Source organism: Megalops cyprinoides, chromosome 8 (genome assembly GCF_013368585.1).
Source record: "Megalops cyprinoides isolate fMegCyp1 chromosome 8, fMegCyp1.pri, whole genome shotgun sequence".
Taxonomy (NCBI): Eukaryota; Metazoa; Chordata; class Actinopteri; order Elopiformes; family Megalopidae; genus Megalops; species Megalops cyprinoides.
Genome location: NC_050590.1, coordinates 12,821,606 through 12,835,726, shown reverse-complemented (window position 1 = coordinate 12,835,726; position 14,121 = coordinate 12,821,606). Strand labels below are relative to the sequence as shown.

Genomic DNA, 14,121 nt, shown 5'->3' with positions numbered 1-14,121 from the left:
TTTCTAATACTAACTAATAATAGCCAAAGGCATTTTGTGCTAGTGTAACTGAAAAATTGGCTTTGATGTTTTACATAAATATTTGCTTGTGGGTGGAATTTTTGTGATGGCTACTGCTTTTTATTGTACCAAAACAAGTAAATACAAAATTGCATTTTTTATGCTAATATATGTTGCTACAATCATATGTACATGAGGTTTTGACATCCTATTGGCAACATTTTGCAGGCAGAGATACTTATTATATTAGTTTTTAGCACTGCTCATGTTATATTCATTGTTAATGTAATGTGGAGATGTATTTAATGGTATTTGACAGGGGCAATAATAAAACATGATTTGCTGGCCATCCCTGGTTGTGATAGATCTCTAGTCGGGTTCTAGCCCCTTGTATGTTGATGCAGAACAGATTTAGACTGTGTTTTGACTGGTAGCCATGGGTCAGTTATTTTAGGTCTCCAGTGAGCATTCATCAAGCTGAAATAGGTGAATATGTCTTGTTAGTCATTGACTGATCTGACAAATCACAGTATCATTCTCAACACACAAAATGAACTTTAATTAAACTATCCATATCTATGTGCAGTACTGCTTACCAAATTGTTTATACCGATCACTGTGAAACATTCTAACTTGGTACAGTGCTCCTTTATTACAAGTACAAAATTCAAATAATGACTTATCATAGAGAAACTGATAAATGGGAACCACAAGCACAATACATTGTAATGTTGTGTTATTGAAGGTATTGTCATGATGGGCCACTGCATTCTGCAGTGTGCCATTAATCTCTTCTGCTTATGTGATCTGACTTGTGCTGAAATTACTTCTTTGTCTCATTCAAAGCAGCTTCTATACTACAAAAATCATGCCTTCTCTCTCTCCTTCTGATTCAGAGCACTGGCCAAGCCCATCTTCGACAGTATCACCCCAACCCCTCAATGGTCATGAGATCTATCATCAATATGAACAACCCTTCTGCCATGATGTCACGAAACCAGCTGACTACAATCAACCAATCGCAGCTCAATGCGCAACTAGGGTTAAACCTAAGTGGACCAAATATTCCCCATACCTCACCATCTCCTCCTGCTAGCAAGTCTGCCACTCCCTCCCCCTCCAGCTCCATCAATGAAGAAGACCAGGATGATGGCAATAGGGTCAGTGCATATGACATTCAGCCCTGGCATGCTTAAAAAAATTGTTTTAAGTGAAAATTGTGTCATGTTCTGAATTCATGTTGATTTTTTCATGTTGTCACAAATGTTCAGTTTTACAGCGTTGTACTGGATACAGTACAGTGTCCAGATACTTTCATACCATATGAACTGCACATTTCATGGGGCTTTAATGTTGCCATGGTCAATTGAAAGGTTGCTTGACTTTGAACAAGAGATGCTAACATTTAGCAAACATGATTGCTGGGTCTGCAGCAGGTGATTGGAGAGAAGCGCCCTGCCCCAGATACAGCTAAGAAGCCCAAGACACCCAAGAAGAAGAAAAAGAAAGACCCCAATGAGCCACAGAAGCCTGTCTCTGCCTATGCCTTGTTCTTCAGGGACACCCAGGCTGCCATCAAGGGCCAGAACCCCAATGCCACCTTTGGGGAGGTGTCTAAAATTGTGGCCTCCATGTGGGATGGCCTTGGAGAAGAACAGAAGCAGGTAACATCTCAAGGATTTGTTTCATTGATACTGGCTGAAAAACATGCAGATGGGCACAAATCATACTCTCACTTTTCACATATGCCTGAGTTTTTCAGTTGTTTGCATTCAACCTGAACACACTGAGTTATGTAATGTCCTATCCTTTGCTGCAGGTCTATAAAAGCAAAACAGAAGCTGCCAAAAAAGACTACTTAAAAGCCCTTGCTGCATACCGTGCCAGTCTGGTATCAAAGGTAGGTTTCTTATACTGAAACAGAGAAGAAATCCAAACAGTTAAATCTTTAATAAAAATTCCACCATCATTCAATTTCATAAATCTGTGATACCGATTATAACTAATTGTAGTGGTTCATCTCACACAGACTTGCACTGAAACAAAATCAAAGCCTAATAGCCTAACCTGGAGTTAAACTGGTGTCTTCTCCACCTCTTCCCTGCAGGCAGCTGCGGAATCAGCAGAAGCACAGACCATACGCTCCGTCCAGCAGACACTGGCCTCCACCAACCTATCCCCCTCGCTGATCCTCAGCTCACCACTGGCCCAGCACCCATCCATGTCTGCCGCCACACAGGCCTTGCAGCAGGGCATTCCACGGGCCATCGCCCCCAAGCCACTGCAAATGAGGCTACCAAGTGGCCAGATTGTGACCTCTGTGACGGTAGCGAATCAGAGCATGCCCTCCAATGTGCCCTCGCAGCTCATGGGCCAGATGGGCAGCAGCGGGGTGATGGCGCCAGGGGCTTCAAGTGCTGCTGTGGCACAGATGAGTCCGCCCATGCAGCAGGCAGTGCAGCAACAGCACCAGATGCAGCAGCTGCAGAAACACCTGCAGCACCAACAGATGCAGCAGCAGCAGCTGCACCACCAGCAGATCCAGCAGCAGATGCAGCATCAGCATTTCCAGCAGCACCTCCAGCAGCAACTGCAGCAGCACCACCTGCAGCAGCAGCAACAACAGCAGCAGCAGCAAATGCAGCAGCAACAAATGCAGCTACAACACATGCAAATGCAACAATTGCACCAGCAACAAATTCAACAACTCCAACAGCAGCAGCATTCATCGCAATGTTCTCCACCCCAGAATTCCCCTGCAACACCCCAGTCAGTGGGGGGTTCAGTTTCCCTGGGCAGCCCCCAACCCACGTCTAAGCAGCAGCAGCAGTCCCAAATACAGGCCCATGCCCATGCCCAAGTCCTGTCGCAGGTCAGCATCTACTGAGCCAAAATCTATTCAAAGAAGAGGAATATAATAAAAAGCACCATTCCAGGTTGCTTTTATAAGTTGCACTTAAGAAGTGTGTAAGAATTAGTATGTTTTCATTGTTTTTGACAAATATGCAGACATGCATAACAGGGCAAAGCTCTGAGATGAATTTTGTCCAAAAAATAGGCTGTTCTTGAAAAACAGCAAAGACTGCAAGTCAATTGTTTTTTTTGTTTCTCAGTTTTCTCAGTCTTAAACTGAAAAATGACTGGGGGCATGTAAGGGGAAAGGTACACTGTAACATTTGCAACAAGATGTTCTGTTTGTTTGGAATGGCAAAGCTTTATTTATGAGGATGATGTCTGTGCACTAAAGGACAATTTGGATAGGTCAGCGTCATTTTTGGAAGTTCTCTCGGGGTTGAGACTGTTCTATGATTTGTTTTGAAACAAACTTTTCAAACAAAGTGTAACACAAGGACTAAATGATTTAGCTACAATACTGGTAGCCAGTCTCATGTCCAGTAAAACTGGAGTATCATCACTGGCCAGTATATTGTGAAACTTTCACATTTTTTTCTGTATTTTCCCCCAACATTCCAACAGGTCATACTACTCAATTCCCAGTGAAAAATCCATGTTCACTAAATAAAGCATTTCAAGACATAATACATGAGAGTCCATTTATCATTTGAAATGACTTCAGATCATGTATTTAGTTTGAACAAACCTTGAGTAAAGGGGTTAAGTAGAGAGATTGATGGACAAATTAAAAAACAAAACAGATCTTTCACATTGTACATTTGTAAGCTGTAATGGTAATCTGCGGTATATGTCTGGAGGGAGGAAGAAATCAGATTGAAAGTACTTTGCAGTACAATATCTTTTAAAATCTTTGATTCATTAACAACATTTCAACAAAAGATGGTTTTATATATGTGCTGTATTTTCTTGACTTCTAACAGACCCTTAAATTATGATTCTATTTTTTTTTTATTTTGTGTTGAGAAGCTAATATTTTATGATAAGTGTAAATTGCAGGTTCTAGACTGATGATTTCATGATTGCTGTACTTTTTAACCTTTTCCTTGAAACCACAAAGACACAGCAGAACCATTTTGTTGCACTGTCAAAGCCAACTACAAAGGTGTGGGAGTATTTTGTGCCAGCTGTAAAGAAATCTGTAAAAATAAAAAGAGACGATGTACATTTTTCATATCACATGTTAAGTTTTCATGTGTGAAGCTTTAATTAAAACATTGGTGACATGACATTGTATAGTACATTTCTGTTGTTCTTATATTTTATGTGGTACAGTAGAAGCAATTCACTATGCACTTTGCCTAGAGAAAGAAGAGAAACAACACACTTTATAAATCTGTCTTTAGGATAAATGAACTTCAGGATAAAAAATTGCCCTTTTGAGCTCTTAATAGAAAAATCAATTTAACAGTGTAGCTTGGTTGTGAAGTAAAAATGAAAGACATTCTATCACTGATATACAGTATTGTATTAAGTATAACATTCTTTTTGTGTCCTTGTTTGCTTTTAAAGGTAACAATCATAAAATGTTATTTGAAGGCATCTAATTCAAGCCTTGAATTAAAGTTGAAAAAAAGGTTTGCATGCAGCACACCAAACGTTTAAATGAGGTGTTACAAGGGCGATGAATTTAGATCTACAACATTTGTCACCTCTGTGTGTTATTTTGATTTCTGTTGGTTACAACCAAAGTATAATTAATTTCTGATGTTAAAAGGGTGGTCTGACTGGGCAGGGTCAGCATGTAACATACTTGTCTGAATAATTATCCCATTTTCATTCACCAGTCCTTCAATTTATTTCTCTGGCTTACTATGTATCTTAATAAGAATGTCATCCAGGTGAGTGGGGGAGGGATGGATGGCAAACACTTATTATCATAAATCCACAATAAGTGTGTGGAGCAGCTGGACTTGTGTGCTTCTGGTTGACAAAATAGGTTTGCTTCAGAGACTGAGTGAAGCACAGATTCTGAAAAATAAGTCCATCATCATATTGTTAACAGTAAGAATTGTAAAATGCACTTTGGAATTCATTTATTTTAAAATATATTCTGATTTGGAACAAAAGCTACAACAGTAATGATTTCCTTTTCAGCTCATTGTGGCTGCAATTCCCATTTCTCTTGCATGATTAATTGCAGCATCTGTCTTGTCAGAATCTTTAGTGAAGAGGGCTGTTGGAAAACTGCAAATAAGCACTGGCAACAATCTTAAACCGCTTATGATAAAATGAAAATTAGAAACAGCAAGTCTTGCACATGACCTGAATCTTAATAGGGAATAAAAGAATGTTGAAATAGGTGTCCATGGCTACCAAACACAAGATTTAAAAACACAATAACAGGGCACTGGGAAGTGGCATTTATTATTCTGAACAGATTTATGATGAAGAATATTAATAATGTATGTTCTTCCTAACTTCATCACCACAGATCACTGGGTTCACTATGACAAAATCTTTCAGAGCAAAAGAATTGGCTTTGCAGTGGTTAATGAAGATTACAGATAGTAGTGTTTCACATGTAGAAAAAAATGCAGCTAAAAATAATTTTATACATTTAATCTAAAATGGATATTGTTGGGGAAAGTGTTTTTGAATATTTGTATTACTAAAGAGATGGGTATACTGTCCTTTTAGGTTCTGGTCAAGATTACAAATTACACTAATTCACTATAATTAAAAGGAGATATAAAATAACTTTGATTTTTTTTTTGTCCTCACAAATATGGATAAATATTACAAACAGAGAAGACCATAGCTAAAACGGAAATTGCCTCCTAGAGAATAGCCATTTATATTTATGTCTTAAATCCATTATTGCAATCATATGACCCAAATCAGTTGTCTTATTCAAATCAGTCCACAGCTCTAAACACCTCCTCCTGCTGAGAGGATTGTGGACTTCTGATTGAGCACATTTTTTACATCCACACCTAACCTTAGAAAACTGGGAATACTGCAATATTTATACAGTAACATAACATTGTTAACGCAAGTATTGTGTTAAATATTACAATGATAACATAATTAATTGATGTCATTGTTGGTAGATCCTTGTAGCAAAAGCCTAATAGATTCTGTCTGGGAAATGAAAACATTGACAAGTAGGGGATGGAATTCTGCCACCAAGCTTTGTCACTTGACATTTTGCAAATGACTGTAACAGCTGGGTTTCTGTTTGTTAAGCTGATTGTGGCTTGATTGCGAATATTTATGCAAGCACCATAAAAAAGAATAATAGTTTTTGCTATGACAGTGTCACAAATTCAAACAAATGATGTTCAGTCTGTAACTGTGTGTTACTTTTATCCTACTACACCCAGATATTTGTTTCTGCTTTCAAAGGCATGACTCAGGGGAGTGATGAACACAACATCCAGAAGTCTGAAGGAAGGATGCTAACATCCTTTACTAATATCCTTTAGTATTTTGCAGGTTGTTGCAGTAGAGAATACATGATGATGTATGGTAGGTCTGTTGGATAATTCCAGGCCTAAAGTGTTATCAGTTATCAGTTTACAGTCAGTGTAGTTCCAGAAGTTACAGATATTTCTGTCCAATCTAGCTGGTATATGTTCTCAAAGCTCAGATAAATAATTTATTTAAATAATACAAATCATATGTTGACTTTGTTCTCCTTTAAAACGTAATGTAATTTTAATCATTTTTGCAGTGTAACACTTATTCTGCATATTCATATTAATTCTTTGCTTGGTGTGGTTTCTATCGCTCCTGAACTTTAAACACTCACTGCTGATCTTTGTGAGTTGCTACTGAGTTTGAAAGCAGTGAAAAAAATCACATGCTTGATGACACAACTTATTGTTAATATGCGTTGTTATCTAGCTTTCTATATGCACATCTCCATAGGTAGCAAACAGCCTGTTCAAATTTAATTTGAGGTATCCTGACTTCAGCTCCTCCTCCTCAGTTTGCTAATAAGCTATCTTAGTGTTTAGGTGTCCATATAGAACAACCTGAACAACAATTTGCCAGCTACCTAGCTAACTGGTTCCATATATGTATACTAGGTTGTTAATGTCAGTATTATATATAAAGTGTTTTTGCATTCATTTGCACTGATGACAAATTCGGCACCCCTCTTACTGTTTAATGATTAATCATAATTCTAACTTTGAAAAGTTTTAAAACTCTTGTTATTGTACTGAACACCACCAAAGCATGTCAGAGGGTCATATATTTTCCCATCTTTATTAGGCTCAGTGTCAAACATTTGGGTAGGGACTTCCCAACTGGTGATGGATTACTTAAATCTAGAATTGTATTAATAACTATTTTTACTGTTATAAGGACTCAGTATTGTAAAATAAGTCCTTATATACATAATCCCCATCATTTATTGGTTGCAAATATATACAAATATTTAATGCTATTTTGTAACATAACAAATTCATTAATTCTGAAGTCTCCATTAAACATGTTGGCGGCTATCTTGGAAAATGATTGCTGTTTCACAGTTGTTTTCTGTGGCAGTCCCGTAGCTAAAAAAAAAAAAAAAAACACTTTCCTTTAGGTAATCCTAATAAATGTAATGTTTGTTGAGTACACAATACCACCTAATTGGTCACTTATCTGCTGGGCTAGTAGTATATGAACTACACCTGTAAACACAGATATCTGTGTTGAGCGTATAGTGGGCATGTTGTGGTGTAACAGCTGATCCACACACATCTGGTTATGTTTCAGGTGCTTGATCATGATGAGCTATAATTAGGACTGTCAGTTTTGTTTTCCCATTTATTTATTTATTTGTTTATTTTTGTTGCACTTCTTGGACTGAAAAGTCATTCGGTATGTTGGCAAAAACCAAAACCAAGATTGTCTCATTCCTGATTCATTTGTAAATAGTTGGAATTTGGCAGTTGTTTGGTCCTTTTTTGACTATTTTCCCAAAGCAGACATAATTTTCCTTTCTTTTTTTGGCCTTGTAATGTCTTTTTTGGCTGAAAGACATCATCTTCTCTTGTGACCTTGAAATGAGGCTCCTAAGCCTGGTTATAGTAATTGCTGCTGTGGGTATACACCCATGCAATTTCTGGTAATTTTCAATAATCTAATGCAGCATATTACCAGCTGTTTTGTGCATGAGAGAGGGATGTGGGGATACAAACAAACAAACAAAGAAAAAAGCAAGCTAATCTGAACAAGATGTGAGAAGAAAGGCAAAAATATAGCTGAACAGCTGGTGAAGATGAGTAGTGAGATTTGGCAGGAATAGGACTGTTTATTTCATCTGTCCTCAGATCTAGCTACATACCAGCACAAACAGCTGAAGCAGGACAAGTACAAAAACAACTATTATAGCTGGTAGAAACAGTAGGTAACAATAAATAAGTAGAAACAGTAATGTGCTGACATGAAGTTCTGTTCTTAAAAAATATTCATGATCCATGCTTAACAGTAGTGGTAATAATTGTAGCCACAATCTAAGGTGGTAAGACTTGACAAGGTTAAACATCTCCTCAAGTTCAAGATCGTATTTAAGAACCAGGGATTTCCAGGAGCCTGACATCTGTATTAGCCATGTCATCCATTGATGTTTTTGGCAGAGCTAATGAATGCAAACAACATTTTTGCAAAGAAAAGAAAACATTTTCATTTCCACTACCTCTTTTTAGACTCTGCAAAATACTAATTTCATCTTTAGACTCTGCAAAATACTAATTCAATAAAAGCAGTTATCATCAGGGAATGCTAATATGCCAACAGAAGGAACACATTACATTACATTTACATTAGCAGATACTATAATCCAGAATCCAGAGCAACTTCTGAATATTTTGGTGTGTGTAAAACCCTTGAATTAATTTTTGTATCATGCTGTTTCTATCTATTATTATTAGTGTGGCTGTTTATGAGTCATTTAATTCAAATGAAATATATAGAACCTGAGTTCATTAGTGTATCTCATAGATTTGTAAAATTTAATTGTGTTTGAGCATTGTGCAAGAACCTGTTGCTCATTAAGTTGTTGATGTCTTTCAGCCTGGTGATATCCAAAAGAGTTTATCCAGGTAACAGACAATGTGATCAGTGCTGTGATTGTAAAAGGTTAGCAATATGCTAAAATGTATGTTCAATTTTGCATGTGGTATTTTAGCAAGAGCTCAGTTTAATGCATAGGGCTTTTCTCCTTTCATCAGTCTAGTGTGTATTTAATGTCCTTTGATTGAGTTTTTTTGTAACAATTTGCAAATGAACCTGGTGTCTGTTTTGTTCAGGATAGCACTATTGTTACATCATCATACTGTCATATGAATCAGACCTTACAGTGGATGTAGGACACAGTGTAACAAAGAGCAGTGGTACTGTATGCCACTTACCAAGGAAAGGGATTGCATCTTTGGGTACACTTCATTATCTGAGATGGAGACATCTTGGCTCAGAAACAAACAAGCAAAGCAAACAAATTGGCAAGGCTTGAGAAAGGTCAAACGAACTGTTGTTGAAGACATCCAATTAGGAAAATGAATGTGCATGTTTGTGCTTTCGTTTACAAAGGGTAATGGGAGAGAACTTCCCTGTGAGGCCTCTGCAAGACTTACTTTATCTGACACCAGATGCAAGATAGTTGACCCGTCCTTAGCTTACCTTTTCCCCCAAGTAGCTCTTATCTCATGATGATTAGCAACTCTGACAGGAGCAGAAAATGTGTGTTGCCTTTTTATTCCACCTAGACATTTCTACATCACCCGGCTCTATTTTAGCAAATGTGTCGTTTTAGCTTTTACATTGCCCCACCCCCCCACCCCCAAAAAATTTTTCTCACAGCACCGGTTACTGTGAAGTCACAATGTTATTACTAGTAATATTGCTGTATTTTCGGGGTTTTTTTTTCTTTGTGTACTTCACATGTTAGTGCTATTATTATGATAACTGCTGCTATTGTCACTACTACTATAACTCCTGCTGCTTTATTGCTGTGGTAAATAATTATAAGTTATTTCAAATATAACTTGTGCTTTTAATATGAGGTCACCAATGGAAAGAAAACTTGCTTCCCTCTTTTCAAACATTTTCTGATTTGTTGAAGAGAGCAGAAATGGACAGCACTGATTTGAAAAGTCAGGGAGAGTATTTCTCCATAGCTGATATCTGAAAAGAACCTCTGCAGCTTTCCTGTGTTAAGGGAGATCATCTTGGGAACTACATTTCATTCTGGTTCTGAAAGATGGTTCTGAAGATGCACTATGAAACATGCACTGATAATGTTGTTTGTGATTTTCAGGCTGAACTCCTTAATGTGAAACAGTGTTTTGTCTTATAAAACACAGTGGCTGTTGTTAATTTAATTTGATATTTTCATCAGGTTTGATTTTGGCATTAGTGAATAACTTACACTCAGGCAATTTACTCCAAGACTTAAGATAAATAAAGAACTCTTTACGATAAGTTGTCTATACATTTTAGGAGACATTGTACCAATACTACACATTAATTTGTATTTGAAAATGGATTCATGACGAGTTTGTAAGTTCTGATTGAATATGATATATTTCATAGCCTTCTGGGGCCACCTGTTTCACTTGCTTATCCCTTTTTTCAGCCCTGTTCACTCCTGGCATTAACATGCGTCTTGGGTGATCCGATCACAAGTGGACAACTTTAAGTATGTCAGTTCACACCTAGCATTAGAATTCATCTCCACATGCGTCTTGAGTGACCACTTGTGATTGGATCTCACTTCCCCACTCTATATGCAAATAAACACGTACACATAGGCTACACGTACCAAATGACCAATCACAACGAAGAGATGGATTACATGCTAGGAAGCCGGTTCTAGGTTTGGTCCTCTAAAGTTAAAATCATATTTTTAAAGAGGATTTATGATTTAATAATTTCTTAATTTCTGCCAAAATGTTTATGCCAGGTGTGAAGAGGGCTATCATGACTGATCTACCTATACATGTCACTTGAAGTGCAGTACATTTAAAACCATGTCCAGATCCATGCAGTTTCTTACTGAAACATTTTTTTTCATTAGTTCTCTGAGTTCTCTTGTCCTCAAAATCCTCCTATTGCAGTCAGAGCACATCATTAACTGATTTTACAGAAGCCTGTTTGCAAGCTTTCAGCAAAGATTAAGGGTACACACTGCAGCTAGGTCAAATTTCTTAGTGATAGATCTTCAGTGATAGATTAAATAGCCACCAGTGTTACCCTTAAAGGGTCATCATAAAGTGTTTAAACTCCTGTATATCAAAAATTGTCAACCAAGAATAAAATTTACAGCTTGCAATTACAGATGCTATCAGAAAATGGCCTCCCCCAGAGACACATGAAATACGGATTAAATTTAGTACTGTTTTACACCATTTGAACAATGATGATTCTTTTTTACTTTACACTGAATAGACATACATTTGGAGACAAGTCTGTTTAGGCATAGCATTTTTATTTATTTCCACAGTTATCCATTTAGTCTATTATATTTTGTGTCTCAGTACTGCGAGCTGTCATTGATTCAAGAATGCTTGCTGTGTTATGATAGAACATTAACCAGGGATCAGAAAAATGTCACCCATTGTCACTCAAAGGTATGAGAGATGCTGCAGTTTCTTTTTGTGGGTTTCATTTTTTTCTTTTTTTGCCTTTTGCATCCAACTTTTGTTTACCCTTTTGTCTATATGCAGTCCCCTTCATTGGTCTTTTATAAGCTTTGTATTCTTAGCAGACCCATACTCTGAAATTGCTCTCTCTTGCAACTTACTTAGTCTGTTAATGTAAGCTATTACTGAGCTCACATGTTTCTATGGCAACAAAACTGATAAAGTGTACCAGGAGACCAAAATGATAGATTGCATGTGCATGCTGTGTCATATCCAATTAACTCAAATTGACTGTATACCATATTATGCCACCACTCCAAGGAAGATCAATAAGTATGGACAGGACCCAACAAGGTTCTCTCTGTGTTTTCCCCATCTGATGCTAGGGAAACTGAGACAGATCATGCTACTGTGATGTGTTCTCTCTGCTACAGGGGGCAGGTGCTGCATAGACACCATTCAGGCTTGGCCTATTCAGCCCAATCTCTTCTAACGCTCAATTCATGCATAGCAAAACACCATCTGCTCCTGTTTTGCCTCAAGCAATCACAGCTGACCAAAAAAAAGCATGATAACAGCTGTTGCGAAACAAAAGCCAAACAAAGGAGCAAGGGAAAGGTTAGACACAAGTCCAGTGTGGAACAATATTATGTGAAGTGGATGATCGAAACTGTTGTCTTTCAGATGTTCAGAGAAAAAAATTAAATCTATTGGGCAAAGCAAAGGGAAGGGGTTAAACACTAGACATTTAATCCATCTGCCAGGGACTAACATCTAACCTCAACAGGTCAGGTGATAGTAAATGGCAGGAAATACAGGCTATGTATAGTCACCTCAGTTTTTTTTTTTGTTCTTAGGGGGATGAAAATTAATGAGACACCAGTAAATTAAACAGACACAGTCTTAACTTTTGTAATGTGAGTGAATGTAATAGAGAGATAGCATGGTGTGACCCTGAAAAGTATAATTGTTTCAAAAAAGAAGAACCCTCTCCAAGAAGTAAAAGAAAACCCAGTATTTGATGATTTAAGCCCCGTTCAGACATGCACTGTAACCCTGAACTCATCTAGACATTATCCGGAGGAGCTGTATGTGAGAACGCAAATGTCCGAATCAGTCAGACCGGACATTAAACAGATTTTACCCTGACAGCTCCCTAGTACAAAGCCCATGTAATGTCCAATTGAGTTCATGTGTGAATAGAGCAGGTAATTGTCCGGAGAATTCACAGCAAGTGAGTGGGCATGTTGATGACGTTTCTATCATGCGACTGGCACGAAATCGGAAGTATACAAACATCCGAGGGTGAAGAAGAAGGGCCATTTACATGAAGATGCCAACGAAAAGATGACAAGATTCGGGAACTTCTGTGGGAAAGGGCCGACGCTGAAATCGTCAGACAAATTCAAGGAACAGCAAGAGACTCGGTTGCTTATGACCAAATTACAAACCAGCGATTTCTTCAGTGTACTTTTTGCATCATGACCTGCCTTTTGCACACTCTCCCCAGGCGCCTCCCCTTGCCTAAACCAAATGGAGTATTTCCAGTAGGTGACAATGCGTCTGACACGGACAATCTCCTGTTGTGTGCTACATGTGTGAAAGGGCAACTCCGTACAATGTCCGGACCTGATTCTCCGGACGTTGTCCGGAGTTCATGTAAGAAAACGGCTTTAGTCTTTTCACCAAACATAATATGCCTCAAAACATTGTGATGGCAGTGAAAACATGTAAAATGCATTCCATGTAATCTGTTGCCTGTGGAAACACATATACACACTCATATACACACACACACAAAAAAATACTACTGATTATGAAAATATGTTATCAGTAATGGTGGATGTGTATTACATGTATAAATCAATGTAAGGTGAAAAAAACACTATAGTTAAACATATTAGGAACCTGGTAGAGTAGTGAGTCAAATAATTACATCTTATCAAAAACTGTTTTCATAAATGTGTAAAGATGATGTTGCCATTTCGCAATTAGTTTCTCTCAGGAAGACATGGGATGGCAAGGACTACGGGCATTATCGGACTATAAAGGCAATGTTTTCTCTATGGTGAGTGCTGGCGCTTCTCTCGCTAACAACCTTAACTCTTTCTTTGCACGGTTTGATGCTAATGATGCTAACATTAGCATAGAGACTAGTGCCTGGGAATTGAGCCCTGCTACGGGGGGAGAGCACCCACTCACTGTCTCAGATTATGACGTCAAGAGAACTGAGACTTGTAAACACTAAGAAGGCAGCGGGTTGTAAGAATTGAAGAGGCGCAGGTCTGATGTAGTTTGGAAGTTGGTATATTTTTATTGGCGTTCGAGCAGTTGCAACAAGAAGGTTTTACAATGATCGGCAAAGTGTCACAGAAAAACAGTCTCTTTGGATTCGCGGAGTAATTGAACACTGGTTGATACATTGAGGCACTTTATATACCTTCTCTGAGTTCTTTGTCCTCAGAGGTAGGAAACAGAAATGTGTATTCCAGCTAGATCCTTGCATCTGGCATTCTTAACTCTGACCATCACCTCTGTTACCTGCTTCCTGCTGGTCTGCAGGGGGTCTGACCCTCAGGCCTCAACCAGAGGCCTAGTCAGGTAACAGTCTATGGCAGCATTTGTGTGTGAG

At 38.1% G+C, this 14,121-nt stretch overlaps 1 protein-coding gene across 1 annotated transcript in view; it reads left to right on the top strand.

Annotated features, from left to right (window-relative positions):
* The window catches only part of LOC118782155 (TOX high mobility group box family member 3-like), a 49,913-nt gene extending 47,026 nt beyond the window's left edge, over positions 1 to 2,887 (top strand). Inside the window, exons 4-7 of the mRNA XM_036535438.1 lie at positions 897 to 1,160; positions 1,437 to 1,664; positions 1,820 to 1,900; positions 2,108 to 2,887. Coding sequence (XP_036391331.1) covers positions 897 to 1,160; positions 1,437 to 1,664; positions 1,820 to 1,900; positions 2,108 to 2,887 — 1,353 coding nt within the window. The remainder of the gene's footprint in view (positions 1 to 896; positions 1,161 to 1,436; positions 1,665 to 1,819; positions 1,901 to 2,107) is intronic.
* Positions 2,888 to 14,121: the final 11,234 nt, after the last annotated feature.